Raw genomic sequence first — 14,579 nt, forward strand, 5'->3', positions numbered from 1 at the left:
TAAACCCTGGAGCAATCGCGACGATAAGAGTTTCATAGCTAAATTCATGGGCAGCATGGCGAGGGATTCAGACCGAGCAGCAAGAGGATCTTCTTCAGCATTATCTCTTCCTAGTATAATAATAACCCATAGGACTTCGAGGTAGCTCGCCTAGAGCGACGTAAATCCTCACCCTCTTTTAGGCCCCTGCACAACCAGGTTGTGCAGCATAAGTTCTAACTCGCTTTAGGTTCCGAGGTTGTTGTGTGGTACGACGTAAACCCTCCTTTCTCTGTGGGTGATTTGCATAATCGGATATTATGCAAATGTAAGTCCCAAATAATAAAATTGGCAAGATCAAACATTTAATTAATTTCATCTCCAAAAATGTAGCCACACAGTAGGATAGTTTGGGAAGTCACTGGGATTCTCCTCAGGATCTATGACATCCCCTACCTTTTCTTTTATTTGGACTCTTGAAATAACTGTTCATGTTTGAGCCACTCACCTGAACCTTGAATTCTTGAAGACTAGAACCATTGATCATTATCGAGAGTTTTCTCAAATGACTCCCGTCATTTGGGATGTAATTAACTATAGGGGCTTGCCTCTATAGGGAACTTGGAACCCAGGTAAAATAAACTCTATTTAATCTTTGTATTAAATAGGGGAATTTGTCGGTCATATATAAAAGTTCGCAGACCAAACGGATGTCATAAATCTCTTAGTTTGCAGGATTGGGTCTATCGCCGAGGTCTACACTTATCTTTCGGGAGGGTGTAGTATTCGCGGTATCAGACACTTTTACGCAAACTATCGGACGAATGAGATCTATTTGGTCTCATTTTAAAACATACTACTTTCAAAACCTAAACTATATATCTTTTATACTTAAATTAAATTTCAAAAATTATTTTCATATACCATATTTTTCAAATAAATCTAATCAATCGAATAAGTTGACCGCATAAACATATGCATGAAAAAGCTGTATTTCACTTTTATAAAGTGACAATAGAACTATGTTTAATGAGATACTAAAATTTGAGTGCTATGTATGTAAATGGCCCTAATACTAATTATAATAATACTGAAACCATAATGAAACGCAGCTAAACAATAAAGTATGATCCCTACAGAGAAGCAACAGCCAGCCGAAAGCAAGCGCATATGAGACATTTAAGCTCGCACTTACCCCTCCACGTATAAGCATATAATAAATCATCACATAATTCATATCTAACACCACTAGATTGAACATAGCCGCCAATATATGCTATCAATTTGCGGATTAACTGATTTAAGTGGTTCCACTAAATGCATTATAATTTTCATTTTTTTCTTGATTGACTTAACAAAAAAAAGAACATAATTGCATTTATATTGCTCATAACTACTAATAAGAAAAAGAATATGAGAAATTTCAGTTAGCAGCTTACCCCTCCACGAATAGACCTTCCAAGCGGAGTGGTTTGATCCGGGTTTCCAGTTTGTTTGCCTTCAGTAGAAGCATTCTCAATAGGTTTCTCTACATTGGTTTGACCTGAAGTTGTAGTCTCGCTAGCTAGACATCGATAATATAAACCTTTGTTTGGCCTTAACAAAGGAATGACCTGCAGGGAACTGCACAATTAAATTTAAAAACTTTACCAAAAAAAAATGCATTCCATCGAGTACTTCATTACATTCATGACTAGAAAAATAAATCTTAAAAAAAAAAAAAAGATTTAGGGGAATTTACAAACATAGCACACAATTCTAATTTATATACATATGCCACACCTTAACTTTCATATTTATCCACAACACTCAAATCTTTAATATCAAATCAACAAAAGCATTGACCTTGTTAAAGTGAAATACATATTTTAATGTGTGTTTAAAAAACCAAAGTGATCTATATGTAAATATTAAAATTTTGACTTAAGATATGTAAATACATAAGAATTGTGTGCTACATATGTAAATTTCCCTTACTGATATCAAAAAGCCTACCATCTCACCAAACACGAGATATAGCTTGGATAGAAGCCATGAGACTGAATTAATGCATTCAGATCAGAAACATATAATGGTGAAACTGAACTGAAAACTAACACGTGGGACTTCTACAGAACTTCAGACCAAACAGTGCAAAATTAAGCTTACCAATCAACCTAAGAGTGAGTAACTTCTCATCAATATAAAATGGCGCATCCAAAACCTATCTGTTTGGCGCATTGATGCAACAAATTTTAATGAATAAGGCGTAAAGTTGGCTAATTGTTAATGAAGTGCAACTCATTCTTGCTAGCGAGCAGTATGATCTAGCATCCAAAAAAAAAGTTGAGAAGCTTACCTACCTTCGTTGACCTCACTTTTGGTTGAGGTTTAGTCTCTCCTTTTTAGTAGTCAAGGATCTAGCCGTAGAACTTTCTTGTTAAATATTCCTAGAAAACTAGAAAAGAAACATTCACCATTAGAAATTCTATACTCTTTTTTGCTCAACTTGAAGTTCCCTACATTGGTCCTAACCTCTAGCACTTAGTAAGTGGGGTCAATATAGAGTAGTTCGAGATGAGTTCCTATAGGACTGCTTGGCCTTAGGGTTGACCCTGGATGTTGGTCTGGAGTTGTTCACTCACTGTTGCCCTCTTTCACCCCATTCATACTCCCAAATCAAATCAAAATTATTCTGAACCTTTTCTAAACACTCCGTGACAATCATCTACACCATTCTAGTTAATTGAGCTATCGGATCGCGACGCGTTTTTGACCCGCTCGTCAACGATGTTGACTAAACGACTTCGAATGGCGAAAGGGACTGCGCCGACGCGTCCGGAACGTCGATTTTGCCTAGGGGAGATATTTGTTTCACTACGGCGACGCGCCTAGGAGAAAATACACAAAATGGGTAATATAATAATATTATTATTATTATTTCCTATACTTAATACTCCTCTCCCTATTCCCCTCTAAAGCCTGCGGGCCTCAGCCTTAATCTCTCGCTCCCTAGGCCCGTCTCTCGCCCGTCCCGTTAAACTCCCGCGCTCCTCTCGCTCGTCCCGCTCACCCGACCGTAGCGCAGGCTCCTCATTCCTTATCACTGCCGCGGATCCTATCCTCTGCGAGATCTTACCCTCTGCCTCTCTCGAGCCGCCCGCATGGAGCGTTTGCTCCACTCGTTTCCTCGAGCCGTTTGCGATCTCCCGATCGTTCTTTCTCTTTCTCTCGTCTGTATTAAGCTTTACTTAAAGTTTTCTAAGGAGATGATGATTTCTGAGAGGGAGGGAAAACTCTGCAAAAATTCTTTCTCACCCTCTTCTTTATTTCTTGGTGCTTGGGTTGACTTCCTCTTGTTGTTGAAGAGGAGTTTGAGCTGGGAAGTACTTTTAAATTTTTGTGTTGAATTCTACTTTAAAGATGTACTCCTCCCCTCTTTTGTGTCTTGCTTCTTTTCGGTTTCTCTCGGCCAGGCTGCTGGGAATAGTTTTCTTTGGACGGTACAGCATGCTAGTCTAATATACTTTATATACTTTGAGATATTCATCATTCAAGCAAGTGAAAGTAGGATCGCAAGCATGTTCTAGGGGCCAGTTATTTGTTTGAATCGATAAAAGCAGAGCATGTTATTAGTTGCTTTTTCCTTTTCTGCTTGAAATATTTGGAAGTATTATGAATGTAGCTTTGAAATGAGATTTGCTCCTCTGGAATACATGTTTGAATGCACTGTAAAGCTTTTTGTTACTATCACTCTTGCTTAAAATGAATACTAGAGAGTTCGTTTTACTTTTCATACATATATGGGGCTCGGTTTAACTCTTGTGGTTTTCCCTTACACGAAATGCATGCTATGAAAAAATTTATTTAATTTGGAAAGCCTTGTAACTTGTTTTGAGGGCTTGGTTGGGCTTGGTTTAGCTCCTCTTCCCTGCTCAAATATTTGTTGGAAATTGTTTCATGCTTGAAATAGTTAGGTTGGTGGCCCAAATATGTTCTCTATGTTGTTGTTTTTTTCTCTATAATATGTTCTCTATGTTGTTGTTTTTATTTAAGTGTATATTGGCTCCATATCTTGATGTTTCAAAGGCATACGGGTCGTTCCTTGGCTTTGGATGGCTCGGTTTTACCTTAAGGTAGCTGGAGTTTTAATTTATGTTAAGGCTTGGGTTTTAATCTATGCTTGGACCATGTTTTGGCTTTGAATGGCTCGATTTTAGCCTCTATTGGGGCTCAGTTTTGCCTGATCTAGTCCTTGATTTTTTTCGTACTTGTGAAGCTTATTTTGGCATGGGATTTGTATGTTTTTGGCTACTCCAAGTCCAATATATGTGCAGGTTTATCCCCAAATGATTTAAAGTTGGTGCAGGGCGTGTTTTACTTGTTCTTGGCCCTACTCGAGAGTTTGGCTTGGTTTGACTTTGCCTTTTCTGGACCTTGAGAGCTGGTTTGAAGGGGGGGCTCAATTTTGCTTGCTTTGACCCTATTTTGGCCTTGAATGGCTCTGTTTTAGCTTTCCGTGGAGCTCGGATTTACTTGCTTTGGTTCTTACCCGAGAAGTGGTTTGGAGGAGGGGCTTGATTTCGTTTGTTCTGGCCATTACCCGAGAGCTTGTTGAGGGCCTGTTTTGTGCTCCTTTTTCTGCTCCTACCCGAGGGCTTATAGTGGAACTGGCCCGTGCCTTTTCTTAGCCCTACCCGTGAGCTTGTTGGTGGGTTATTTGGAGTCATTTGGCTCTTCCTTGTTGGACTCAATTAGCTTATATTTTGTTGATGAATCAAGTTTGTCATCCAAAACCCGTATGATCATTTTATTCATTCTCTTATGTATATCGAGGGAGCGCGGTAAAATAGCTAATGGTATTTCCTTTGGTTGCCTGAGCTTTGAGCCTTAGTTGTTGGTTTCTTTTATCGCTTTGGCCGAGAGCCTTAGCGGTTGTTAGTGGTGGTCCTTCCTGTTGGTTGCCTCGGTCGTGAGCTTTGGCAGCTTCCCCATTTCCTTTTTGGTGGCCTTGGCTCTGAGCTTTAGCAGCTGCTCCTCGCTGCCCTGAACCGTGAGCCTTAGCAGCTCCCCTCCTTTCCTTGATCGCCTAAACCGTGAGTCCCTTGTGGGTTGCTTTAGCCGAGAGCCTTAGCAGTTGTTCATCTCTTTGTTGAGCCTGACCGTGAGCATTTATGTGGTTTTAGCCGGATGATTTCATGCTTATTTGATATAAGGAACTTTTAATTAAGTCTGGAATTAAATGGCTTTAATGTTGGCATGATTTTGGAAGTATAAGTAGTTGTCGTACCTGGGTTACTTTCCTTTTGTTCGAGTTGTGAAGTTTGAAAGACTTTGAAATTTTATTTCGGGAGAGCATATGGTTGATATAAATTGAATTTATAAATGATGTTTCGGGAGTTTGACATTGAAGTTGTGATATCAGTTGAGCGCAGGCTGGAATGTGTGTGGATGGGTAGCAGTGGTGGAGCCACGTATGCAGTTGTCACATTGACTTGGGCCCGTTTCAATTCGCTCGAGACAAGATTGGGATGAGATAACCTCCAAATGAGAAAGTGATATCCTTTCATGTTGATTCAAGGATCTTGGGGCCTCCTTCTTCAAGTCCTTTCGTCATGAGTTTTGAGAGTTGATTCATCCTCCGTCTCTTCGATGTTTTAGGTGGATTAGTTCCTCATCTCTCTCATCCTCATTTTTATTCTTTTTTTTCTTTTGCTTCTTGGTTCGATTTTCAGTGCTTATGTTTGATACATAAATGCACACGTATAGTCTTTTGTTATATGTGAAACTATCAAGCAAGGTCGCAAGTAGGTCGATTTTGTTTTGGGGCTTAGGGCGATGATGATAAAGGCACGTCGGTGGTAGAGCGGAACGATATTCCATCCTACGGTATCAGGACCCCCTCCAGAGACCCGGTGAGCCGTAGGATGTAATATCATTCACCGAAACAAGACTAGCGGGAGATTCGTACCTTCTTAGGTTGTTGGCGGTCCTACGCCCGACAGCGTAATCGACTCGTGGACAACTATACTTTTCAAATATACTTTTCAAAACTGTACTTTTCAAAACTGATAAGAAACAGATTTCATAATAACATATACAATAAAACAATATATATTTTCACTACAAATTTGATACAACTTTCTTTTGTGCCTGAAATTTATGTGCATGCTAAAAATATAAATTTTAAATACATTTTAAACTTGGTTGTTCACCTGTTGATTACCTGTTTTGGGCTAAAGCACACCCTCCTAAGTTAGGTTTATTAGGACACTCTTCTAGTTGAGTGGCGGGTTCTATACATCCGGGTGACCGAGCAGCCTTCGACGACCCTCGAATACAAATATATATATTTGAGCCTAGCCCCGACCCGGTTTGCGGTCCCCTCTTTTTATACTTTTTCATATGTTTTATCAAAATTTTTGGACAAAGCACTCGTGGTCTCAAAGCACTCGAAAGCACTCGTGGTCTTTTCTCCGGGATTTTCCCGCGGTTTTGACAGTTTTATTTAAATTACTACTCGTCGAATTTCTCGAGTTTTTCGTCATGGATTATTTGTCGATTTTCCACGAGTTTTCCAGGCGATGTTTCCTTTGTTGTTCACTTTTGCCTATACAATACATGTCAGCTCGTTCCTTAAATTCTATTACTCTACTCATAACTGTTACATCAATTACACTTAAAGGAGCAGCGGGCCTCTAAGATATACAAGTTTGTTTTACATTTACAGCGCTTTATTTTACAGCACACTTTACTTTTTCTTGTCTACTGTACATTCTACTGCTTTCATTTGTTATACCTGCTACTGTCTCTTTTGCACACTATACCTTAGAATAGGTTGACAGTAGTTGGTTTTATGGGGGGTACCCGGTAGCAAATTGTTAACTCAACTATTGCATGTACACTTAAAACTAACATCGAACTCGAAGTTGCTACAACGAGGAGCTTGAAGCTAGCATGGTGGGCAGCACGGTCACCCTCAACAGCAAAATTTGTCTTCCCCAACTAAATCAATTTCCTTCCTTAGAAATTAAAACAACAATCCATAGGATTTCGAGGTTGTACGCCTAGTGCAACATAAATCCCCAATCTTTCTTTAGGCCTTTGTACAACTCTGTTGTACAATATAAGCTCTAACCTGAGTTAGGATTTTGAGGTTGTCGTCCGTCACAACCTAAATCCTCACATCTTCCAAACTATTTGTGTGATCATTTCACAAGAATGTAAGAATGTAAACCCATGTAAACCCTAATTAATGAAATTGACAGGTTGAAACACTTAAATAATTTCTCCCAGAAACTGAAGTCAAACCATAGGGTAGACTGGGAAGTCACTGAGGTTCTCCTTCGGATCTGTGGCATCCCCTAGTTCTTCCTCCTTTGGACTCTACAACAAACTCTACCCTTTGGACTCTACAACAAAATGTTCCAAATTTGAGTCAATCTCATTTCACACATTTTTGTCCGATCTCATTGAAAAGTCATATCCTTTTGACATCTTTGAAGATAATATTTCTTGATTTTTATCGAGAGTTTCTTAGGTGACTTTCGTCATTTAAGATGTAATTAACTATAAGGGTCTGCGCTTATAGAAAGTTTTTTCCGAACTCAACTTAATATAAACTCATTTTAATTCTTCATATTAAATATGAGAACTTGTCGGCAAATAAAATGGTTTCGCAGACCAAACGGACGTCATATATTTCTTAGTTTATTTGATCGAGTCTCACCCTCAAGTCTTGTATTTATCCTTAGGGATGGATACAGGGTTTGAGGTACAATGCTCTTTCATTTAAACTGTGAAAAATATGGGGTCAGTTTGATTTTATATTTTTCTAAACTTAAATCTATATGCAAATTAAACGTCCTTCCGAAGCGGGCAAAGGGATTTCGATTCCGGCGACCAACAGCTTCCAACGCGCAACTTCTCAACTTTTTAGTGTCGACAACCTGCCACATAATTCTTATGAATTTACATATCTCACACCTAAACTTTCATACATACATAGCACTTTGGTGTTGTAAACCTATGCATGAAAAAATGTATTTCACTTTTAAAAAGTGATAACAATGTTGTTTTTGATGTGAATTAAAGGTTTGAGTGATTTATGTGTAAATATGAAAGTTTGGGTGTGAGATATGTATATACATAAGAATTATGTGCTATTTATGTGGATACCCCAAAAAAGTATTGTTCAAAAGAGCACGAGTTATCATTTTGATATAGTGTTGAGAAGTTACAAGCAATAGACATGGCATGACATCAAGTTTTTTGTTCATCTTTTGGCCATCTGTTTCAATGGAATGCCATAAAAAGGTAAATATTATGAAGTTTTAGAATGGAGCCAATTATGCCAAGAGATTCATCTAAATAAACATGGTTGAACAGTTTCAAAATAACATCGGGACAGAAAGATCAACTATATGACTCGAATCACTCAATAAACATAGATTCTAGCATATCCATCTCATGAATAATCTTAGTTTTCATACATGTCATTAGATATCCTCAAAGGTAATATCTTAAATGCTTTTATTAAGAACTTCATGTGAATAGAATGACCATATAACTAGTTATGAAACAAACGATATTTTCACTACCATCCTTTGAAGCATTTAAAATGTGTGGAGTTCACAAACGGGGTACAAAATTAAGCATGCAATGACATATAGCATAGTTTGCTGTCATTTTTATTTGTATAAAAATCTAGTCCTGTTTTCCTGTTTTACTTTTAGAGCATTTTCATACATACCATACAATTCTTAGTTGTTTACCCATCTAACACCTAAACTTTCATATTTACATAGATAAATCTCAAATCTTTAATAACACATAAAAAAATGCCACTATTACTGACTTTATAAAAGTTAACTACACCTTTACAAGCCAAGGTTTATAACCCCAAAGTTTTATGCATGTAAATATTATATTTTAGGTGTTTAAAATGTAAATAAGTAGGAATTATGTGGGGTATGCATGTAAATTTCCATTTGCTTTAATACCAATTAGCACTCACCAATATGGTCAAATACAGACCATAGCATTTCTATTGCTGATTAGCTACCAAACTATCAAGAAAAGTTAATGCAATATTAAATTAAATTTTGTGGACATTTGAAATAAGTCAAATTCATTAGGACAGAAAAGACAATTAAGAATCAAATCAACTTCCTAAGTCTAACAATTATAAGGTAGAAGAGCCTGAAGAACACATACTCAGTAAGGTAATTAGACAAAGCTTGATCTTTCATATAACATACAATATGTACTAAATTTTTAAAATATTTTAAATCTTCAGTTAAATTGTTGTCACTATTAATCTGAGGCTGCTCAAAAGTAAAATGCCTTCTTAACTTTTAAATTGTTCAATCTTCAATTTAATTGTTACTTTGACTTTGCTTATGCTTGATTTGGCTTTAGCTCACCTAAAGTTGGATCATTATCTTTATTGAGTTCTAAACAAGCTGCTTAAAAAGCATAAGCATTAAGGCTTTGTTTAGTTTGAAGAAATTGAGGGGAATGAAAAATCATTTTGCCATACAATAGACAAGACCACAAGATAAGGTAGTTCTGTATCAAGATGTAACCTGAGGTTGACTTATTGATCTGAACGTTTTTATAAGACCCTTCATCTTGCTCATTTCTTCTGCAAGTTCCTGAAAAAGAGCAATTAGTTAATTATCATGCCATAAAAAATATTTAAATGGATTGAATTTATAATTTATTAAAAAAAAACAAAAAGGGAATGGATAATATAATGTAAGTTAGGACCAAAAACATGTTAAAAATAGAAGAATTTGTCACCACACAACAACAACAAAGCCTTAATCCCACTATGTGGGGTCGTCTCCATGAACCTTTTTTCTCCATTGCATCCTATTTAGTGTCATATTTTCATTAAGTTTTAATTAATTAAGATCATTTTTTTTTATACAATAAGCCCAAGTCTTCCTAGGCCTACCTATGTCTTCCTTAACATAAGTCGAATCTAAAACATCTACTCCTAATCGGATCATCAGATGGTCGACGTTTAATGTGACCAAACCATCTAAGACGATTCTCTCTAATTTTGTCCGTCACTGGAGCTACACCAACCCTATCACGGATATATTCATTTCACATTTTGTCTCTAAGTGTAAAGCCACTGATCCACCTAATAATTCTCATCTCCGCAACAATTAACTTATTATTATGATTCTCTTTTAAAGACCAACATTCAGGCCACAGGGCATTGCAGGTCTCACCACTATCTTATAAAATTTTCCTTTCAGTCTAAGCAGTACTTTTCTATCACATAAAAGTCCCGAAGCATTCCTCCACTTCAACCAACCAACTTGAATTCTACTATTAACATCTCCATCTATATCACCCTCGCTTTGAACAACAGACCCGAGATATCTAAATCGTTCGCACCTTTTAATAATTTGATCACCCAAAATTACACTTCTGTTAATAGAGCTACTACTACTAAAATTACATTCCATGTATTCAGTTTTGTTCTACTCAAATGAAGGCTTTTAGGCTCCAATGTAGAATTCCATAATTCAAGTTTTTCCTAGGTTTTTTCTCTCTTCTTATCCACAAAAAGGATACCATCAGCAAAAATAATACATCAAGGTACATCCTCCTGTAAATGTCCAGTAAGACCATCCATAACTAAAGAAAAAATATATGGGCTTAAAGTCGATCCCTGATGTACTGATGTAGGCTTAAAGTCGATCCCTGATGTAATCCAACAGAAATAGGAAAATATTTGGTCAATCCTTCTTCAGTTCGAAGCTCTAGAACAGCTCTAGTATACATATCTTTAATGACTTAAATATAAGTCATATCGACGCCTTTCTTCTAGAGAAAAAGGATTCATGTCATGATTTTTTGACAAGTTTTATGCTGGTTATCGACTACCTAACGCAATAAAATTAAATAATGAACTGAAGGATTAAAAATACTGAATAATTTATCACCACTCAATAAAATTAAATAATGATTAAATGTCTGATAAAAAATATTTGTTAATAGATAAAACTAACTAACCCTAATTTAACTTAGTTGACACCAAAAAAATGTTCTAAAAATCAAGATTGCATTAAACAAGGTTTAGATAATCAAATCAGGCATTTAAAAGGAGGAATCATTCAAACTACAAAGTCTAAAAATCGCTCAAAACAGGATAAGAAGAGTTCAGAGTACAAAAGTTCAAGGATCGAAGGAATATATATATATAATATACACACTTATGTATGTATGCATTTGGGTGTGTGTCTGTGCGCGCGTGCGTGTGCATGTGATACTGGCTTCACTAATAGCCCTATTTTCATTAAGAATCTTCTTAAAGCAAGCACTGATTGTGCAAGCATTAGTCAAATTAATTAAATTAAATATAAGGTTATCAAATTAGTCCATATTAAACAGAGTTGGTGGATCAAAATGAGAACTTATAAATTACATTCAAATATGGTGGATATTGAATGCAAGTTAAAATTCAATTGAGGAAAAATTATGAAGGCGGTCATCAGAAACTATTAAAATTCAAAAAGATGAGTTGAGTTTGGTGGTGTTAAAGGAAGAGGTTAAATTGATTTATACTTGAATTAGAGGGCATGAATTCCAATTATAATATCATAAAAGGGGAACATTACCAAAATTGTACATGTCTATAACCAATGAAGTTGAAGTTGTGTAGATAATCGTTCGCTCGAGTGGATATGGCCGAGTTGAGTGGTGATCATCACACAAAGTGATGAAGAATCTGAAATTTGTCTACAAAGTCAAGAAACACTAGTAGTTAATAATGTATAGGACAGCTGCTATACAAATCTTGATTGTGCCTATAATGTAAGTATTGAGAGAGATTTATAGTTGGGGATATCTAATTATCCAAGCTAATGGTAAAAATGATTTGAAAGTCGAGGCACGCTTTCATGACATGCAATTTTAAGCAATTTCTCAAGTCCATCACAATCAAAAATGATTTTTGGCTAAAATTTATAGCTATGAATAGAACTCACAATGTTGTTGTTTGTTCGCATCGATGATGTCCTTGGAGGGTAAAAGCTACATTATGTTTTGATGAACTGTCATTTGGATAAGACAATACATTTATGCCCTAGAGTAAACTAAGTAGGAAACCGGCAAGCAACAACTTCTTGGGTTGCTCAACAAATAGAAGATTTTGTGAAGAAGAATCCAAAGATCCCTCATAAGCAGATCAACAACAATTTAGATAGCTTATACGGGCTATCGTTGTCATATATTAAGTTGTGGAAGTTAAGATAGCAAGCACGAGATAGCATTTTTAGATCTGTCGATGATAATGACAAGTGGGTATTTGCATAACATACAAAGCTTTGAAGCAAAAAACATGAATGGCGTATTACATACAGTTGCAGTACAAATGATTCTTCTATTAAAAGATTTTATGTTAGCTTCAAAGTTTCTATTGATAGATTTCTAGCACGATTTAGATGCTTAATTGGCATTGATGTTTGTAATTTGAAGTCAGAGTATCTATGTGTTCTTATGTCTGCTAATTCATTTGATGGAAATAATAGACTATTTATGGTAGTTTTTATAGATGTTGAGCCAAACTCGAAAAAAACTTGACAATGGTCTTCAAAACAACTAGTATTTTAGTTTGAGGTACAAAATCTAGCAATTATATCTGACATATAAAAGTATCTAGGAGATGCCATGAAGGTCATATTTCTGTTGAAACAAGTAAATGGTTGATGCCTATTTTCGGTTGTGTAAATTGGATTAGGAGAAAATAAAATACTGAATATGGAAATTTCACAGCAAAGACATGCTCTGTATTATCATATCAATGGTAAAAATCCAGTTGCAAGTAAGATTTGCTCAAAATTAATCAGAAGCTAGAAGAAAGAATTCTAAATGACAAATTGAAAGAAGTAAAATTCACATACATACCACTTAATTCCTATATATTTACATATCTAACACTTAAACTACAATACATGCCAACATACTTATGTGTGAAAAGATGTATTTCACATTTTAGAAGTTAAACTGGAAGTATTTAAATATCTAGCACCTAAACTTTTTACCTTTACAACCCAAAATTCTCATATTGCATAAAAAATACCACCATTTTAACTTCTAAAAAGTGATATGAATCTTTTAATACATATGTAAGTTGGCATGTATGAAAAAATTTAAGTTTAGATGAATAATATGTAAATACATAGGATTTGAATGGCATGCAAATATCAAAATTTGGGTGTTAGGCATGTTTTTCAATGTGAATTGTGTGGCACTTAAGTAAATAAACAATGTAAATCCTACAGATTCTTAAATCTAGCTTTTCCTTCGTTTTGCCTTAAATCCAGGATTTAGTAAACCCCGTTACAAGTCGAATTTACCGAAATTATAGAAGTTGAAGCGCTTTAGGTGGGTGAGGAAGAGACAGAAAGACATGGTTTACCTTCCTAGTGTTCTCTGGTACAACCGTGCCGGAATGAGTAGAAATGAAGGTGTTTCGTAGGTCTTTCTATGCCGCGATCCCGCCGTTGCCTTCCCAGCTAGCTCTAAACGGGAGAGTGGGGAGGAATGTCGGAGAGGGTTTCGGATGTCTTTGTATGCTGCGATCCCTGCGCTGCCTTCTCAGAGGAGATAGATGGGAGCTTCGGAGGTCTTTTTATGCCCCTGCGTTGCCTTCGGAGCTAGCTCTGGGCGGGAGAATTGGGAGGGATGTCGCCGAGGGTTTCGGGAGGACGATGCGTTAACCGGTCGTTTTTTTGTGTGGCTTTTGTTATATTTGACTTTATGGTGTTAAATTACTAAATAAAGAAGTTTGGTATGCTACGTCTGTAAATTAAGGTCGGGGATAAATTTTTGGGGCCATTTTAACTACATTCCACTCATTTATTTATTTATTTTTGAAATATTTAGGGTTACCCACCTTTTTTTTAAATAAATAAAAAGAGCATTTAAAGATATAAATTCAACACGAAACAAAGAATGAAAACTAACAAAGAGATAAAATACAACCAACAAATCTATAAATTTTGAATACTATAAACACTAAGAAACCCACTAGGGGTGTGTTTGGGGCAGTTTGCGCGTTTTAGGATAAGCAGCTTATTTTAAAACGCGGGCCGCGTGTCGACTGGAGAGTTGGACCTGCAGCCTGCGTTTAGTGTAAAAATGGAATCATGTTTTCGGATAAGAAGGCAAAACGTGTGTTCCAAACGGTACCGCAGTATTTTCAAAAGCGCCCCTGCACTTAAAAGCTGTCCTAGATCAGACACACTAAACAAGCAAAATATAATATACAACTTAGAAGAACAATAGCTCCAAGGTGGAGCAACAATTTGATCTTATATGGAAACTTTAAAGAAAAGATCAAGTATAAATTTGATCTTATATGGAAGAGAGATAAACAAAACATATCAAAATAAATTATAAGCCAACCAGTTGCAATAAGCAAAGCAACAATGATTGTTAAAATAGCCTCGCCAGGAGCACTACAAGAAGCTCCACCATAGAAACACAAAAAACAACACTTCCAACCAAACATAAGCACAAACTAAAAAGAACAAATATAGGAATAACAGAGAACGGAAAGCGAAAGAGAAGCAATCAACTAAACGTTAGAGGTGGAG

At 36.2% G+C, this 14,579-nt stretch overlaps 1 protein-coding gene across 1 annotated transcript in view; it reads right to left on the reverse strand.

Annotated features, from left to right (window-relative positions):
• The window catches only part of LOC110029623 (protein SCO1 homolog 1, mitochondrial), a 22,328-nt gene extending 8,616 nt beyond the window's left edge, over window positions 1-13,712 (reverse strand). Inside the window, exons 1-3 of the mRNA XM_020731994.1 lie at window positions 13,400-13,712; window positions 9,546-9,614; window positions 1,419-1,592 (exon numbers count right to left, since the gene is read on the reverse strand). Of these exons, the coding sequence (XP_020587653.1) occupies window positions 1,419-1,592; window positions 9,546-9,599 (228 nt within the window). The 5' untranslated portion in view covers window positions 9,600-9,614; window positions 13,400-13,712. The remainder of the gene's footprint in view (window positions 1-1,418; window positions 1,593-9,545; window positions 9,615-13,399) is intronic.
• Between the last annotated feature and the right edge of the window lie 867 nt (window positions 13,713-14,579).

This window comes from Phalaenopsis equestris, unplaced genomic scaffold (assembly GCF_001263595.1).
Source record: "Phalaenopsis equestris unplaced genomic scaffold, ASM126359v1 Scaffold000600, whole genome shotgun sequence".
Lineage (NCBI taxonomy): Eukaryota > Viridiplantae > Streptophyta > Magnoliopsida > Asparagales > Orchidaceae > Phalaenopsis > Phalaenopsis equestris.